Raw genomic sequence first — 17241 nt, forward strand, 5'->3', positions numbered from 1 at the left:
ATGCATTTTTCTGCTGGGTGCAAACAGCTGGTGTAAGTGTCTAGTGGGAAATCATATTCTTGGCTTAGAACATTTCCTGCCAGAGCAGTCCCCATTTGATGAAGAGGTATCATTGGAGATAGGTGTCCAATGGATTACTGTTATTAATGAGCCTCAGACTGTAATTAAGAGGCATATGGAGACATCACCAAGGTGTCCATGCATGATTTTGTTTGTTCTGCACATGGCCATGTTTCTCAGAGGGATATAGAAACATTTGCACATTTTCAGCAGATGGAGGAAAGAAGATGGAGGAAAATACTCTTGTAGTTATGGTCAGTAGCGATGATAAGATATCAGCAAGGCCAAATAGAGTAACAAATGAAAACCTGGAAAGAGTTCTCTATCAAAGTGGAAGGAAAGTGTGTGATTTTAACAAAAATCTAAAGCAAAGTGACTTAATCGAACAACTTATTATATGTTGGCAGAGTGTGCCTGATATGCACATATACCAGCATGAAAGGTAAGGAGTTTATTCTCATGATTCCAGAAGCAACATATCCATGAGTAATTTCTTTTCTTTTCAACTGCAGCTCATCCCTTTCTGTGGAAAGAGAGACATGTAGACCACAGGAAGCAGTGACACAAGAGCATATGTCAGGTAACATCCATTATTATTTTATAACCTATTATTCTACATTATAAAATAATAACTAAAACACAATAAGCATTTCTATCATACTATAATTCCACATTAAGAAAGAATTTCCTAGACTTAGAGGAAAACCTTTCACGTAATAAGAGAATTACTTCCAAATACTTCCAAGACAAACACAAATCTTTCTTACAATTAAAAAAAAAAATCTCAGCTAAATGCTTTTGCCCTAGTGACATATTTAAATCAGTTCAATACTTTTTGAAAAAAAACAACAACAACAAAAAACACACAAAATTTAAAGCATAAAAACATTCCATGAAAATAGCGATATAGTGATAATTCTACTCTGGCATTAAACTTTGAGCCAGTACAGTAGATTTTAGATATTTTATACAGGCTAACACATTCTCCATGAGGTGGATTTTGGAAGATTTTAGCGTGATGTGGCATGATGATGGTACCAAGACCTCAGATGAGGATGAATTACTTTAGACTGAACGCTTATCCTTCCTAGAGCCCACTGAAAAAAGTGCTGGGTAAAAAAATAGATCTAAAAAGGATGCAGTTTAAACCAAAATTAAATTAAAATAATTTTATTCTGTTTTAAATTGACATTTTATTTATCTATTTATCTATTTATTATTCAAAAAAATAAGGAAACCATGCTGCTATCAAGAGGAAAAACACTTTGACCATCGTGCTTCTGGGACAGACAGAAAGTGGAAAGAGCGCCACTGGAAACACCATCTTGAGAAAACATCATTTTCAATCAAATGCCAGTTCTGTGCCGGCAACACAGACGTGCCAAATGGCAGAAGAAACTGTTTGTGGAATTAAAATCAGGGTCATTGACACCCCAGATTTCTTTGGCGAAGACCTAAAAAACCAACCAGAACAGATGTGCAACAGAAAGAAGTGCAAAGAGCTCGCTCAGCCAGGGCCTGACGTGTATTTACTGGTCATGGAGATTGGCCGATACACAGATGGAGGGGGAGCAATAGTTCAGAACATCCAGAGAGCGTTTGGTGTTGAAGTGGTAAAAGAAACCATCGTTCTGTTTACTAGCAAGGAGAAATTACGAGGAAAGACTGTAGCGGAGTACATTAAAAACATTGACACACAACTGCAAGAGCTGATCCGAACCTGTGGGTCAAGGTGTCATGCATTTAACAACAATGACCACAGTGTTTCACAGGCTGAGAGACTGATAGAGACTGAAAAAAGACTGCAGAGTTCAGTAGACACTTGCAAACGGTTGTTCAAATCTGATTGTCTGATTCTGTGATAGTAGTATGATTTAAAAACATTCGTTCATTTTTGCTAATTGGTGTTATGTTAAATGTATTATCAAGTACAATTACAAATAAAGATTTTTTTTTAAGCCTATTCATGCACTACCGTTTCTTTTGTCAGAAAGAAACAAGTCATGTCATCTTTAAGTCACCTTCATTGATATAGCGCTTTTAACAATACAATTTGTTTTAAAGCAACTCTACAGTATTAAATAGGAAAATAGTGTGTCAATAATGCAAAATGACAATAGTTAACACTCAGTTTTCAATTAAAGGCAGTTCATCATTGAATTCAGCTCAGTTCAGTGTAAATAGTATCTGTGCAAACAACTACTGTAGGTCAAACAACTGAAACAATATCTGGATCCTGAAACTCAGTACTATAAATACTTTAGAAAAAATCCACACCTAAATACCATTTCCAAGTGCTAGTCAGAGGTAAAATTTTAAAAGAATGTGGTCCCACAAGTTTCCATACATTTTTGTGATGTTTAAAGCTACAAAGTTTCTTCCTTTTAAGATGACAGCAAGAGAATGTAAATTATAGTTTGACAGGTTATGCCTATAATTAACTTTGTTTCTGTGAAAATACAGTTTCTTCCGTATAAGAAACAAGCTGAAGAATTTCTTCCTTCTAAAAAAACATGCACATCTGATCAACAGAGAAGAAATACAGGTGTACTGTTTCCTTATTGTTGTTAAGCTTAAGAGGGTTGTTTTGAACATTATTTAAAGTGTTAGAACATAGTTTACATATTCATACCAGAAACAGGAATTTTAAAGGGATCGTTCACCCAGAAAGAAAACATTCATTCATCATTTACTAACCTTCAAGTTGTTCCAAACCATATGAGATTCTTTATTGTGTTGAACAATAATGAGATTCTTTATTGTGTTGAAGATTTTGAAAAATGTGGGTAACTGTAAAGTTGATGGTCCCCACTGAATTACATAGAAGAAATAAACATACAGAAATACAAAACGTGCGCTAAAGAAAACAAGTTGACAAAAAGACACAAACACAACATTTACAACCCCGACTCCAGAAAAGTTGGGACATTTTTTGAAATGCCATAAAAATCAAAAATATGTTATTTGTTAATTATCTTTAAACGTTATCTAATAGACTAAAGTACAAAAGAAAAAATGTCCAATTAATTTTATTTTGAAAATATAAACTAATTTTAATGATTGCAACACACTCCAAAGTTGGAACAGAGGAATGTTTAACACTGTGTCACATCAACTTTCCTTTAAATTACAATGTTTAATTGTTTGAAAATGTAAGATATTAATTGCTAAAATTTTACGAGCAAAATTTTTTCCAATATCACATTTTCAATAGGATACAGATCTGGACTGCTTATTCACTCTGTGTCTATGAAACCATGCTGTTGTAGCGCATGCAGAATGGGACCTGGCATTGTCTTGATCTAATAACCAAGGACTTTCCAAGAAAGATGTCATCTTGATGGCAGTATATGTCTCTGTACAGTTCCAATATGCGCCTCAGTGTCGATGGTATCTTCGCACATTTGCTCTTGTTGATGACATTGCCCTTGTTGGGAGAGGCTATTTACATAAATTTCACCGACCAACATGTGATTGGGATAGTCAACATTACAAAAGTGTGGGTTATACTTTTTTTGACAAGATCGACTCTTGACTCTTGACTCTTGATCGCCTCGAAAATTTCATATCACATTAGAGAAGCATTTATTAAAAAAAAAAGAAAAAAAAAGAAAAATGAAGGAAATAATCAAAAAGATTGAAATAAAGTAATGGGTTGGGATAGGGTAGGTGTAGCAAGGGGTGTAGCTTATTTTGTCCCAATAAGGTGACATCCATTTAATAATTTTAATTAAAATGAAAATTTACACTTAATGAAAATTTACATGCAGTAAGTTATTACTGCATACTGTTTTATAATGTATTACAGTGCCGAAGTGCAGAAAGTTTGCTCTATTTGCAATAAGTAATTAGCAGAATAAACTGTTATTTTAAAATAGTATAAATAGAATCTATATCTATCTGCACTTAGTGCTAACAGCCTCTATTGCACCCCCCCTCCCTGCACATACAGCACCCCCAAGCTCAATCTTACAGCACACCTGACACGGTCAATTTTTTTTACCAGAAAAAAAAAAAGTTTAATGTGGACACCTCTGACCTTTTGATTATGCTGAACTATATGGCTATATTTATCACCAATGCACAACGGTTTCTTATGCAATGGCATCTAAGGGCTAAAAGGTCACGCGCATTCAAATTAGGTTTCCTGCTTTGCCCTTCACAGACTGAGATTTCACTTGATTACCTGAATCTTTTCACAATTTTATGTATGGTAATTGGTGGAAGACCTAAATTCATTGCATTTTTTTTTTCATTGAAAAATGTTATTTTTTATTTGTTTGATACTTCTTTCATGAAATTTGGCACAAAGTGATGAGCCATGATCCAGATTTGCAAAAATTGAGATGCTCCTTTTATACCCAAACATATACCCTCACCTATTACCAGGTCACCTGTTTAATTACAGTTTCATTTGGATGTTCTTTCACTTTTTCACTTTTATTTTGCCTCTATCCCAACTTGTTTGGAGTGTGTTGCAGCCATCGAAATCAAAATTTAGTCAGGGAAAACTTTTCTTTGTACTTTTGTCAATTAAATAAAAGTTAAAGAGAATGAACAAATCACAGATTTTTGATTTTTATTGCATTTTACAAAATGTCACCACTTTTTTGGAATTGGGGTTGTACTGTACAAGCAATTTTAAAAGGGTCAATGATTTTTGCACAGGAATACCAAATTAGGTAAACAATTTTCAGCACAATACAAAGGTTTAAAATATATATTTCTACGAACCAACAGGGCATTCTTTGTGGAACACAAAAGGTCAAATGTGTTCATGTTGCTCAAAAGGTAAGGAAATGTGCGAACTGATAAAACATATCCTAAATAAAATACAAATGCTATTTTTTCTTCTTCCCATTCAAAAGCCCCAAAATACTTAGATATTAATGTTATTGTTATCATTATTATTATTGTAATTATTTTAAGGAATGTGCATAGCAAAAATAATAATAATAAAAATAATAATACTAAAAGATTATAAAAAAAAATTAAAAAGTATGTATTAATATACTAACTATACTAATATACTATTAATAATATCACATTATATATAAACACATCCATAGCTTTCACAGTATAAACATTTTACTTGTATTTAACACTTTTAAAATTTTACAGAGCATAACTGATTCTTAGCATATCTTAAAGGACGATGGAAAAACTACTGTTTTCCCACTGTTGTCTTAAAATGAATATGCAAATATTACACGTTAATATTCAGATTACTCTTAAGAAATGTAATCTTCAAGAAGAAAGAATGGCAGTGATATTTAACCGTTATAAAGATAGTTTTATTTACTAAATATTTTTTTTTTTGATGTAAGTAATAACTGTACATCAGGTATATAATCAACTGTTAGTCTAATGTATACAATCACTATATAAGTACAAATATTACACTTATTAGTGGAGTCCCTGTTTGAATTGGATTGATTGGTAATATCTGCTGTATCGGGTTAAACCAAGTCTTAAAACTTAGTATTTAAATCAAAGGCCTTCAGATGCAATCAGTCAAACTATCACATTTAGTAGTTTAGACATATCATGACTGGACGTGTTAGTATAAAAAAAAATAATAATAATAATTTTTAAACAATACAGAAACCAAAAAGTGCGATAAATTACAGTGCCTTCATATTAGATTCACAAGCTTCCATATGTAATTATTCATTATGCTATGCGCTGCAGAGTCAAATAACATCATATTCCACCACTGTGTAACGTCACACAAATGAGTTGTGTTTAAGTTCAGAAGTAGTGTTCCAATCTTTCTAAGATTTAAGTCCCATAAAAGCCGCTATCAAAACCAAACTGTTCACGAATGCCTTCCAACAATACTTGTTGGAACAAAGCAACTCTGTTGTCAAGCATCCCAAGAAAGCTAAACTGATATTCCATTAGCTCTGCGGCTGCTCTCTCCACATTCTGTTGCTGAATCTTTTCTTCCGCTTCTTTAAACATGTCCTGAGTGAAACATTGTCCCCCATTTGCTGCCACCATTTCATCAATTTTCTCAATTAATTTCCTCACTTGAACTCGATTCTTCCCATCATTGTTATTAAAAACAACATATCTACTACCACAACTCTATTTACATAAATTTCACCCACCAACATGTGATTGGGATAGTCAACATTACAAAAGTGTGGGTTATACTTTTTTTGACAAGATCGACTCTTGACTCTTGACTCTTGATCGCCTCGAAAATTTCATATCAAATTAGAGAAGCATTTATTAAAAAAAAAAGAAAAAAAAAGAAAAATGAAGGAAATAATCAAAAAGATTGAAATAAAGTAATGGGTTGGGATAGGGTAGGTGTAGCAAGGGGTGTAGCTTATTTTGTCCCAATAAGGTGACATCCATTTAATAATTTTAATTAAAATGAAAATTTACACTTAATGAAAATTTACATGCAGTAAGTTATTACTGCATAATGTTTTATAATGTATTATAAAAGGGGAAGTCGTGGCCTAATGGTTAGAGAGTCGGACTCCCAATTGAAAGGTTGTGAGTTCGAGTCCCGGGCCGGCAGGAATTGTGGGTGGGGGGAGTGCATGTACAGTTCTCTCTCCACCTTCAATAACATGACTTAGGTGCCCTTGAGCAAGGCATCGAACCCCCAACTGCTCCCCGGGCGCCGCAGCATAAATGGCTGCCCACTGCTCCGGGTGTGTGTTCACAGTGTGTGTGTGTGTGTGTGTGTGTGTGTGTGTGTTCACTGCTCTGTGTGTGTGCACTTTGGATGGGTTAAACGCAGAGCACAAATTCCGAGTATGGGTCACCATACTTGGCTGAATGTCACTTCACTCACTATTACAGTGCCGAAGTGCAGAAACTTTGCACTATTTGCAATAAGTAATTAGCAGAATAAACTGTTATTTTAAAATAGTATAAATAGAATCTATATCTATCTGCACTTAGTGCTAACAGCCTCTATTGCACCCCCCCTCCCTGCACATACAGCACCCCCAAGCTAAATCTTACAGCACACCTGACACGGTCAATTTTTTTTTACCAGAAAAAAAAAAAGTTTAATGTGGACACCTCTGACCTTTTGATTATGCTGAACTATATGGCTATATTTATCACCAAAGCACAACGGTTTCTTATGCAATGGCATCTAAGGGCTAAAAGGTCACGCGCATTCAAATTAGGTTTCCTGCTTTGCCCTTCACAGACTGAGATTTCACTTGATTACCTGAATCTTTTCACAATTTTATGTATGGTAATTGGTGGAAGACCTAAATTCATTGCATTTTTTTTTTCATTGAAAAATGTTATTTTTTATTTGTTTGATACTTCTTTCATGAAATTTGGCACAAAGTGATGAGCCATGATCCAGATTTGCAAAAATTGAGATGCTCCTTTTATACCCAAACATATACCCTCACCTATTACCAGGTCACCTGTTTAATTACAGTTTCATTTGGATGTTCTTTCACTTTTTCACTTTTATTTTGCCTCTATCCCAACTTGTTTGGAGTGTGTTGCAGCCATCGAAATCAAAATTTAGTCAGGGAAAACTTTTCTTTGTACTTTTGTCAATTAAATAAAAGTTAAAGAGAATGAACAAATCACAGATTTTTGATTTTTATTGCATTTTACAAAATGTCACCACTTTTTTGGAATTGGGGTTGTACTGTACAAGCAATTTTAAAAGGGTCAATGATTTTTGCACAGGAATACCAAATTAGGTAAACAATTTTCAGCACAATACAAAGGTTTAAAATATATATTTCTACGAACCAACAGGGCATTCTTTGTGGAACACAAAAGGTCAAATGTGTTCATGTTGCTCAAAAGGTAAGGAAATGTGCGAACTGATAAAACATATCCTAAATAAAATACAAATGCTATTTTTTCTTCTTCCCATTCAAAAGCCCCAAAATACTTAGATATTAATGTTATTGTTATCATTATTATTATTGTAATTATTTTAAGGAATGTGCATAGCAAAAATAATAATAATAAAAATAATAATACTAAAAGATTATAAAAAAAAATTAAAAAGTATGTATTAATATACTAACTATACTAATATACTATTAATAATAACACATTATATATAAACACATCCATAGCTTTCACAGTATAAACATTTTACTTGTATTTAACACTTTTAAAATTTTACAGAGCATAACTGATTCTTAGCATATCTTAAAGGACGATGGAAAAACTACTGTTTTCCCACTGTTGTCTTAAAATGAATATGCAAATATTACACGTTAATATTCAGATTACTCTTAAGAAATGTAATCTTCAAGAAGAAAGAATGGCAGTGATATTTAACCGTTATAAAGATAGTTTTATTTACTAAATACAATTTTTTTGATGTAAGTAATAACTGTACATCAGGTATATAATCAACTGTTAGTCTAATGTATACAATCACTATATAAGTACAAATATTACACTTATTAGTGGAGTCCCTGTTTGGATTGGATTGATTGGTAATATCTGCTGTATCGGGTTAAACCAAGTCTTAAAACTTAGTATTTAAATCAAAGGCCTTCAGATGCAATCAGTCAAACTATCACATTTAGTAGTTTAGACATATCATGACTGGACGTGTTAGTATAAAAAAAAATAATAATAATAATTTTTAAACAATACAGAAACCAAAAAGTGCTATAAATTACAGTGCCTTCATATTAGATTCACAAGCTTCCATATGTAATTATTCATTATGCTATGCGCTGCAGAGTCAAATAACATCATATTCCACCACTGTGTAACGTCACACAAAATGAGTTGTGTTTAAGTTCAGAAGTAGTGTTCCAATCTTTCTAAGATTTAAGTCCCATAAAAGCCGCTATCAAAACCAAACTGTTCACGAATGCCTTCCAACAATACTTGTTGGAACAAAGCAACTCTGTTGTCAAGCATCCCAAGAAAGCTAAACTGATATTCCATTAGCTCTGCGGCTGCTCTCTCCACATTCTGTTGCTGAATCTTTTCTTCCGCTTCTTTAAACATGTCCTGAGTGAAACATTGTCCCCCATTTGCTGCCACCATTTCATCAATTTTCTCAATTAATTTCCTCACTTGAACTCGATTCTTCCCATCATTGTTATTAAAAACAACATATCTACTACCACAACTCTGGATCACTCTGCGGAGTTCTGGATGGCCGTCTTTCACATAGTCTTCAATTGTTTTGCCATCGAGTGCGTCTCCATGAGTGAAGACCACGATCATGTATTTTGAAGCTTCTTGTCCAAAGAGCTCTTGCAGGGCCTGGACTGATCTTTGCTCCTCAGTAGTGAAACGGCCAATCTGTAACACCAGCAGGAACACATGAGGACCTGGTGCTGAAATCTGAATACATCTCACTATTTCTCTTTTGATGAGGTCTTTTGATTTGCTGGTATCCAAGATTCCAGGTGTGTCAATCACATAAATCTCTCTTCGCTCATTGACCATTCCTTTTTTGCAGCGCTCAGTGACAGAGTTTGCTGAAGGGCTTGATTCAAAAACCTTTCTACGAAGGATAGTGTTTCCCACAGCACTTTTTCCCACTCCAGTTTTTCCAATCAATACAATGCGAAGTGGTGGACCTATCAACAAAGGATGAAAAAAAAGATAATGAAACATGTACAGACAAAATAAACGGCCTTAATGGATAAAGAGGCAGAGCATGGTATGCCTGAGACACTGTATAAAACCGAGTTCTGCATTTTCAGCCTGGCCTATTATATTGTATAATATTATTATGCATATATGCTTTATTATGCAAATCCTAATTTTTTTATGTACATTAAAAGTATTAGTCATATACCCATCACATATTAATACTCATTAATAAATCCCTCCAACTGTACTAAGAAGTCACATATTATAATTATCTGACCTTTAACTTTGATGTTAACTTATTGTATTTTTAATGCATGTTTTTATTTTCACAAAAATTACTCAAACAATAATTGGCAGATTCCTTGTTTGCTTTCACAGAATATTTGACAATATACTTAAGACACTTTCCATTTACTCACAAAATTCAAAACTCTTTAAACATGATAAATCTTTGAGCAGTTATGAGAAGAACTTTCTTTACTAGAAACCATACTATACAGTCAAGTTAAAAGGTTTAGCACACAACTTACCTGGAGGAGTATAAGAGGGGCAACAAAACAGGCACTTAGAACAAGCCATTTCCTTCAGCAACAGTTTCTCTCAACAACAACTGAAACTGTTTTTATGGTTGACCCTATTAGTACCAGTTTTTCTTGTGACGCCACCGGTTTATCCTTTTTTTTTTTTTACATACATCTATCTTTTACTTTCATTTGATCACTAATTTCCTGCTTCGCCTCATGACAGATATAACCAGAGGTGCTTCTCGCAACCTGGTGAACAGACTGGAAATTCAACATGCCAAAAGGTAAAACATAGTTGTTGGTTTGAGTTTTTGATCAACTTTTTAAAGATTTTATTCTTTTGCTCATTTTCTTTATATTCTCTGCCACTTTATACATTTTTACTTCAAAATTGTCTACTGCATTTAATTGTGGGAAAACTCTTTTAAATCTTCACAGGAGAAAATAAAACTGCACAAGTTTCAGACGATGACAGCGTTGTCACCGTGGTGCTCCTGGGACAAAACAGCGCTGATAAGTGCCTGATAGGAAACACCATGCTTGGGTATAACTGCTTCCAGCCAGGAAAGTCCATGTATCAAAAGGCTCTAGGAAGAATGAGGGACGAGCTGATCTACATTATAAACACCCCGGACCTTTTCTGTAGAATATTCCAAGAACCAGAAGCTAATACTATCGAGGAGATGAAACCATCATACACAGGTCCACGCATGTTCATCCTGGTACTCCACGATAAACAGCTGTCCCAGGAAGAGGTGGAGATGTTTACCCAAATGAAGGAGAGATTTGGAGAGAAAATGACTAAAAATATTACTGTGGTGTTGATCGACGGCAAAGAGACATCCTGCAACATAGCGGATACACACCTCAAAAAGATTTTACATGAATGTGAGGAGAGAATTTGTGTCTTCAGCAAAGATACGGCAGACTCAGATCTGGTCAGACAGCTATTGATACATATTACAAAAACGGCAGAGAAAGAGGAAGCTGATCCTGGCAGGTAAACTTGGAAACATTGTGTCTTGCATTGTTCACAAAGCTGATTTTTGTCTTTTTCGCTAAAATTCAACATCATCTTGTAGATTACATGAAGATGACCCCGAACAACCAAAAACAATGCCAGGTAATGCTTTCTTATGTTGAATTATCTGAAATTATTAATATTCCAACTCCAAATGCTGCACTAAAAAATGTTTTTTAATGAAAGTAAACGTACGTTAAAATGTTTGGGGTCAGTATGTTTATTATTTTTAATAAATCAATATTTTTTATTCAGCAATGCTGTATTATAATTATAATCACACTGATCCAAAATTCACAGTAAAGACTTTTTAAAAGATTTAAATTTCAAATAAATGCTGTTAGTTTGAACTTTCCATTGATCAAACAAACTTGAAAAAAAAGTATAACAGTTTTCTCAAAATTATTAAGCTTAAGCACAACTAATTTGAACATTGATAATAAAAATAAAAATTAATCATATATAGAATAATGTTAGGATAATTTAACAAAACTCAGCCTTGCCATCACAGGAATAAATTCCATTTTAAAATATTCTGAAATAGAAAACAGCTCTTTTAAATTGTAATATTTGACAATACTGCTTGTTTTATTTTTTATTTGAACAAATAAATTCAGTCTTGGTGAGCATGAGAGGCTTATTTAAACAAAAACAGTTATTTTAAAATTATTAATTATATATTTTTTTATTATCCATAAGGGGAGAGTGACTGCAGTATCATCACCTTGGTGCTCCTGGGATTGAACAGCGATGACAAGTGCCTGATAGGGAACAGTATTCTCCAGTATGATTGTTTCGTGGTTGGAAAAGCAACATGTGAGAAGGTTGTGGCTAGAGTAGCTGATCAGATGGTCTGTATTGTCAACACTCCTGACCTTTTCTATAAACCAAGCCCAGATTCAATAGCTGATAGTATGGAGGAGATGAAGCTATCATACGCAGGTCCACGTATGTTCATCATGGTACTGCAGGACAAAACTCTTTCACAGGAAGAGATGGAGATGTTCGCCCAACTGAAGGAGAGATTTGGTAAGAAACAGCTCAAAAACACGTTTGTTGTGATTATAGGTAGCGAAGAAAACAACTTAAGCGAGAACTTTGAAGCTGATAAGACCCTCAAAAAGATTCTAGATGAGTGTAAGGAGACGGTTTATGTTTACAGGAGTAATGTGAAAAGCACTGAGCTGGTCGGACAGCTTATAGGACAAAACAACATGCAAGCTGGAATCTGAGAAAAACTGAATATTCCAGTTAGAAATCAGCTCAGTCCAGCTAATATGTACTGTGTGATTGATATTGTGCTATAAAACTGATTTAGCTAAATACAAAAGAAATGTTATCATCCTACAGTGTAATATGTGTAACCAAAAGATTGTGCAATAAACATAAGCAACACAACCGTCTACAGTTTCTTTATACATTCTCACTAACATCATGAATCTGAAGTAAATCACTGTTCAAACATTTTTTTGCTAGAGTTTCTGGTAACAAACTATAATAGATAGAAACTGGAGTTCGGTGTCATTTGCATAAAACTGCCAAAAGCTATTTTCACTAACTCCTCCCACCATTGCTTGGATATTTTACCTTTAGTACAAATAACAGAAATGTTAATAAATGTTTTCTTTGGCCACTCTTACTCATTTTCCACACATAATCAAAAACCAACTAAATTATACAAATTCTTTTAGATTACTGCATTAAGACCAACCTTTTTACAAAAATGCAATGATGAAATAAAACCAAGTACAGCTGTTATCTAGCATACTAGTGACTCAACGTGTTTTACCAGATTTTGGACAAGCCCTTTGTTCTCATGCATTTAAGACAAGTGTATTATTTCACTTTCATTTACTTACAACTGTCACTGAGTGCTAGAGACACGTTCGACACTCTGCACATCATTTGTTTCTTGTAATACAAATCATCATGTCACAATGTAAGTAAACCTTTTCTTCTATAAATTGTAGTCAATTTATTTTTTTGTAAGAATGTAGTGTGTTTTGACTTGACAGAGATTGATAGTTGCAATAATGGCATCAGTCTGATACTCAAGTTCAATTCCAACTCTGTCTTGTAAAATTAAGTCTTCTCAAATATTTGTGAATTGCAAATTAATGTTGTAAGATTATTATGGATTAAAGTTTCAAGTTATCATAATACAACATCCAGTTTTCTCTTAACAAGATTTAAAAAGCTATGAATTATGCTTGTGATTTATTGTAGTGGAGAATGCAAAGGTGACGCAATCTGGTGGAGGAGATAAGATCACTTTGGTGCTGCTGGGAAAGAACAGCAACGATAAGTCTATGATAGGGAATACCATATTAAAGGCAAACTGCTTCAAAGGTAGTAACAACATATGTACAAGAGCTGAAGAAAGAGTAGATGATCAGATGGTCTGTATCATAAACACTCCAGACCTATTCCACCAAAATAGAGAAACAGAGGAGAATATAGAGGAGATAAAAACCCTATATCCAGGGCCACGCATGTTTCTTCTGGTTCTGCAGAACAAACAGCTCTCACAGGAAGAGATGTTAATGTTCAGCCAGCTGAAAGCGATATTTGGAGAGAAAATGGTGGAAAATACTGTCATAGTACTAGTTAACAATCAGGAGAATAAATCTGAAGAACCATATGACCACGCAGATGAGAATCTCAAAAAACTATTAGATGAGTGTGGATGGAGAATGTGTGTTCACGACAAGAAAAATGCTAACAAGCTGACCAATGTGGTAGTGAAAGAATGGAAGAAAATACATGAAAAGCAGTTTAAAGAATCAAGCAACTCCGCACTTGCAGAGAGGTAAGACACGTATGACAGCAGGGATTAAATCAATGTAAAAAATAAAAGTCTCTGTACATAACTATAAATCCCTTTAGGCCTAGAACTGAACCTGTAACATCATCTGAATCCAGTGTGATATATGAGGACATTGATGCGTATGTAGAAATGGGGCCAAAAAATGAAGCGTCATCGGTGTCTGAAAACAGCAAAGGTATAGCTTACAAATTTCTCATCTTACCTTTCTCTGTTATCTAAAAGAATACGAAAATAATTAAATCAACATGCTTTTTTTTAATGTGCATTTCACATCATTATGAAGTCAAGTTATCTCAATACACAATGGAGAAAGCTTGCGTGATTAAAGTTTTTTATTATTTATTTTTCATTAAAGGTGTAAGCAGTAACGTATATTTCCTATTGAACAAATATTTGCCACAGACAGTATAATGATTAAGGATCTGGGCTGTTCACAAAAGTATAAGATCATGATGAAAAGTGTCTAATAAATCAGTGGTTATCAGGAGATATGTTCTGATACGGTTGCAGACAGCTGAGGGACAAAAACATGCTAAATGCGAATAATGATAATACAACTCATGTACAGTAAAATGAAAACAACATAAATGCTATCAAAGAGTGTGTTCAACGATTTGTGATACATCAACATCAACATACTGGTGATATTACCTCATCATCGAAACTATGAAAATATGAACTAATTACATTAAATTGAAATTATGGACTTGGTATTGTGTTAGATCACCACTTGATGTCCAATATGGAATCTGCATTTAAAAAAAAAAAAAAAAAAACAGTGAAACCAACCATGTTAAATTACCAGTAATTGTGTTCTACCAAGTTTGCCATGCACATCCTGAAAAGTTAAGACAAAACAGTTTGATTGCCTTCTGATAGCTGGCTGCGGTTTAGGTCATCAAGCCTGCCCTCTCCATGTAAGCAATTGGGAGAGAAGCCAAAAAAAAAAAAATCAAATTACAGTTCTCAAAGACGGTTTTTATCATTTTAGGTAGTTCTAATCACGCTGGTTTATGTTCAAGCATTCATTTTCTAATAGGTTTGCCATTTTATTAGTTACTTGAAGGTATAAAATTAGCTGTGCGGTCATGATCGGGAGCTTACAGTTGGGTCTGCGGAAGTTTGGGGGGGACTTTGGTTCAGCGGCTCCACGTCATGATCACTACTGCACAGACTCAGGCTCCAAAAGACGCTACTGGCGCAAGATGACAGCGGCTATAGTGGGATGTTTTGGCTTCACTTTTCTATAGTTGAAGGAAGTGGAGACGTGTCCTACATTAGTTTAAAAAAAATTACATTCTGCATTCAAATTGCAAATTTCTTTTTTTTTTTTCAAAGATTTGTTTGAATTTTATTACAGAAAAGAGCGTTCAGACATCTAGAAGTAAAGACATGATGACAGTGGTCCTGCTGGGAAAGATAAGCAACAACAAGTGTCTCGTAGGGAACAAAATTTTTCAAAAAGATAATTTCCGATCAGAGAAGGTCATGTGTGAGAAGATAGTGGATAATGTTGGTGGTGAGGAGGTCTGTATTATCAACACTCCAGACCTTTTTCATAAACCAAGCTCATCAGATCCAGAAGCTAACAGAATGGATGAGCTGAAGCCATCATACCAAGGTCCACGTGTGTTACTCCTTGTACTCCAGGACAGTATGGTGTTACCAGAAGAGATGGAGATGTTTAATGAAGTAAAGAAGAAGCTTGGACCGAAAATGGTTGAACAAACAATTGTGCTGGTTAATGGTGATAAAAAGGTATCTTCAAATAAAATGGACACACCATTGTCAAACAAAAATGACCATGAAAAAATCCTGGAGGAGTGTGGAAACAGACTGTGTGTTTACAGCAAACTCACGAAGAGTACTGAACTAATCAAAGAACTGATGAAATACAAAGAAAGCATGAAGAACCAAACATCAGAAACTACAAAAGTAAGGTAGGCAATATATTATGAGCAGTAGGAAATAAGAGTTTAGTTAATTTACATATGACCCTATATGAACTACTCTTTCAATTCCAGAGGGATGCATGCCAATAAGGAGATTCAATCACTAAATAATACAGGTGAGTTCAATCAGTCAAACCTATAAATCATTTTAAAATAACATGTCACCTACATATATACCAGCAGATAATAACAGTTTGGTTCCTTTGCACTGAAACTGTTAGCATGGACTGTATCATCTAACTAACTCTAACTATACAGCGTCAGGGGGATACAAGGTGGATCGGCCAAAACCTTTGACCATCGTGCTGCTGGGACAGACAGGATGTGGGAAGAGTGCTACAGGAAATACAATATTAAAAAAGCACCATTTTGAATCACATGCTAGTTCTGTGCCAGTAACAAAGGAGTGCCAGATGGCAGAGAAAACTGTTTATGAAATGAGGATTAGGGTTATAGACACTCCAGATTTCTTTAATGAAGACCTTAAAAGTCAGGACAAACAGATAAAGAAGTGCAAGGAGCTCGCTCAGCCAGGGCCTGATGTGTATTTGCTGGTCATGCAGCTTGGCCGTTTCACAGAGGGCGAGAGAGAGGTTCTCCCACATCTGAAGAGAGAGTTTGGCGACGATGTGACTTTAAAGACTGTAATTCTTTTCACGGGTAAAGAGAAGCTGAAGAACAAGACTTTAACGGATTACATCAACGGCAGCGAAAAGGAACTTCAGGAACTGATCAAAACCTGTCATTCAAGATGTTGTGCATTTAACAACAACAATGAGAAATCCAATCAGGTGAAAAAACTTCTGGACCTCATTTCTGACATGCAGGAAAATAGTGCCACAGAAAACCCTCACAGAAAAAAGCATAAGGATAACAAAGAATGCAATATCTTGTGAGATTAAGTGTGTCTGTACACAACTATAATTAGGGAAACTTTTCGAAATATGCATAAGTTCTATTATAGTTAGTCTACAGATGTTACAATTGTGTAGACCATAAAAAGGACTGTTAGATGCATATTTAATTGTACCTTTCTTTACTGTGAACTACTAAAAATACTCTGAATAGCACATATGTAATGATTATTGTATTTGGAAGTTAAATATGTAAGTTAAATAAAAACATTAAACCTGCATAAGTAGTTTCATAATTTAATTGAAAATACAAGTATAGGTCTCTACAGGAAAGTAATGGGAGTTACCAGATCAGGGTGTTTTTAGACCATACCCGATTGGCTGACATCATAGTGATGGTAGGTTTAGGGGTTGGGTTAGGTAAGGG

At 34.5% G+C, this 17241-nt stretch overlaps 4 protein-coding genes across 5 annotated transcripts; 3 read left to right on the forward strand and 1 right to left on the reverse strand.

Annotated features, from left to right (window-relative positions):
• Nucleotides 1–1078: 1078 nt before the first annotated feature.
• Nucleotides 1079–1922, forward strand: LOC132132392 (GTPase IMAP family member 1-like). Its single transcript, XM_059544756.1, has 2 exons — nucleotides 1079–1094; nucleotides 1294–1922. The coding sequence occupies exons 1-2, from the start codon at nucleotides 1079–1081 to the stop codon at nucleotides 1920–1922; spliced, it is 645 nt and encodes a 214-aa protein (XP_059400739.1).
• Nucleotides 1923–8856: 6934 nt separating this feature from the next.
• Nucleotides 8857–10215, reverse strand: zgc:113625 (uncharacterized protein LOC553227 homolog). Its single transcript, XM_059544757.1, has 2 exons — nucleotides 10167–10215; nucleotides 8857–9620 (listed from the first exon to the last, which is right to left on the reverse strand). Exons 1-2 carry the CDS (start codon nucleotides 10213–10215, stop codon nucleotides 8857–8859), a joined length of 813 nt encoding a protein of 270 aa, XP_059400740.1.
• A 157-nt stretch (nucleotides 10216–10372) lies between these two features.
• Nucleotides 10373–12557, forward strand: si:ch211-139n6.3 (GTPase IMAP family member 8). Its single transcript, XM_059545069.1, has 4 exons — nucleotides 10373–10444; nucleotides 10599–11160; nucleotides 11243–11283; nucleotides 11881–12557. The coding sequence occupies exons 1-4, from the start codon at nucleotides 10435–10437 to the stop codon at nucleotides 12411–12413; spliced, it is 1146 nt and encodes a 381-aa protein (XP_059401052.1). The 5' UTR covers nucleotides 10373–10434; the 3' UTR covers nucleotides 12414–12557.
• Nucleotides 12558–13045: 488 nt separating this feature from the next.
• LOC132132436 (GTPase IMAP family member 8) lies at nucleotides 13046–17158 on the forward strand. 2 transcript variants are annotated; one of them, XM_059544804.1, is made up of 6 exons: nucleotides 13046–13120; nucleotides 13408–13990; nucleotides 14068–14183; nucleotides 15369–15948; nucleotides 16033–16076; nucleotides 16219–17158. In XM_059544804.1, the coding sequence occupies exons 1-6, from the start codon at nucleotides 13111–13113 to the stop codon at nucleotides 16854–16856; spliced, it is 1971 nt and encodes a 656-aa protein (XP_059400787.1). In that variant the 5' UTR covers nucleotides 13046–13110; the 3' UTR covers nucleotides 16857–17158. The 2 variants fall into 2 exon arrangements, with proteins under 2 accessions (XP_059400787.1, XP_059400788.1); XM_059544805.1 differs by having other exon boundaries at nucleotides 14074–14183.
• The last annotated feature ends 83 nt before the right edge of the window (nucleotides 17159–17241 follow it).

The sequence above is a fragment of the Carassius carassius genome, chromosome 49, assembly GCF_963082965.1.
Source record: "Carassius carassius chromosome 49, fCarCar2.1, whole genome shotgun sequence".
Lineage (NCBI taxonomy): Eukaryota > Metazoa > Chordata > Actinopteri > Cypriniformes > Cyprinidae > Carassius > Carassius carassius.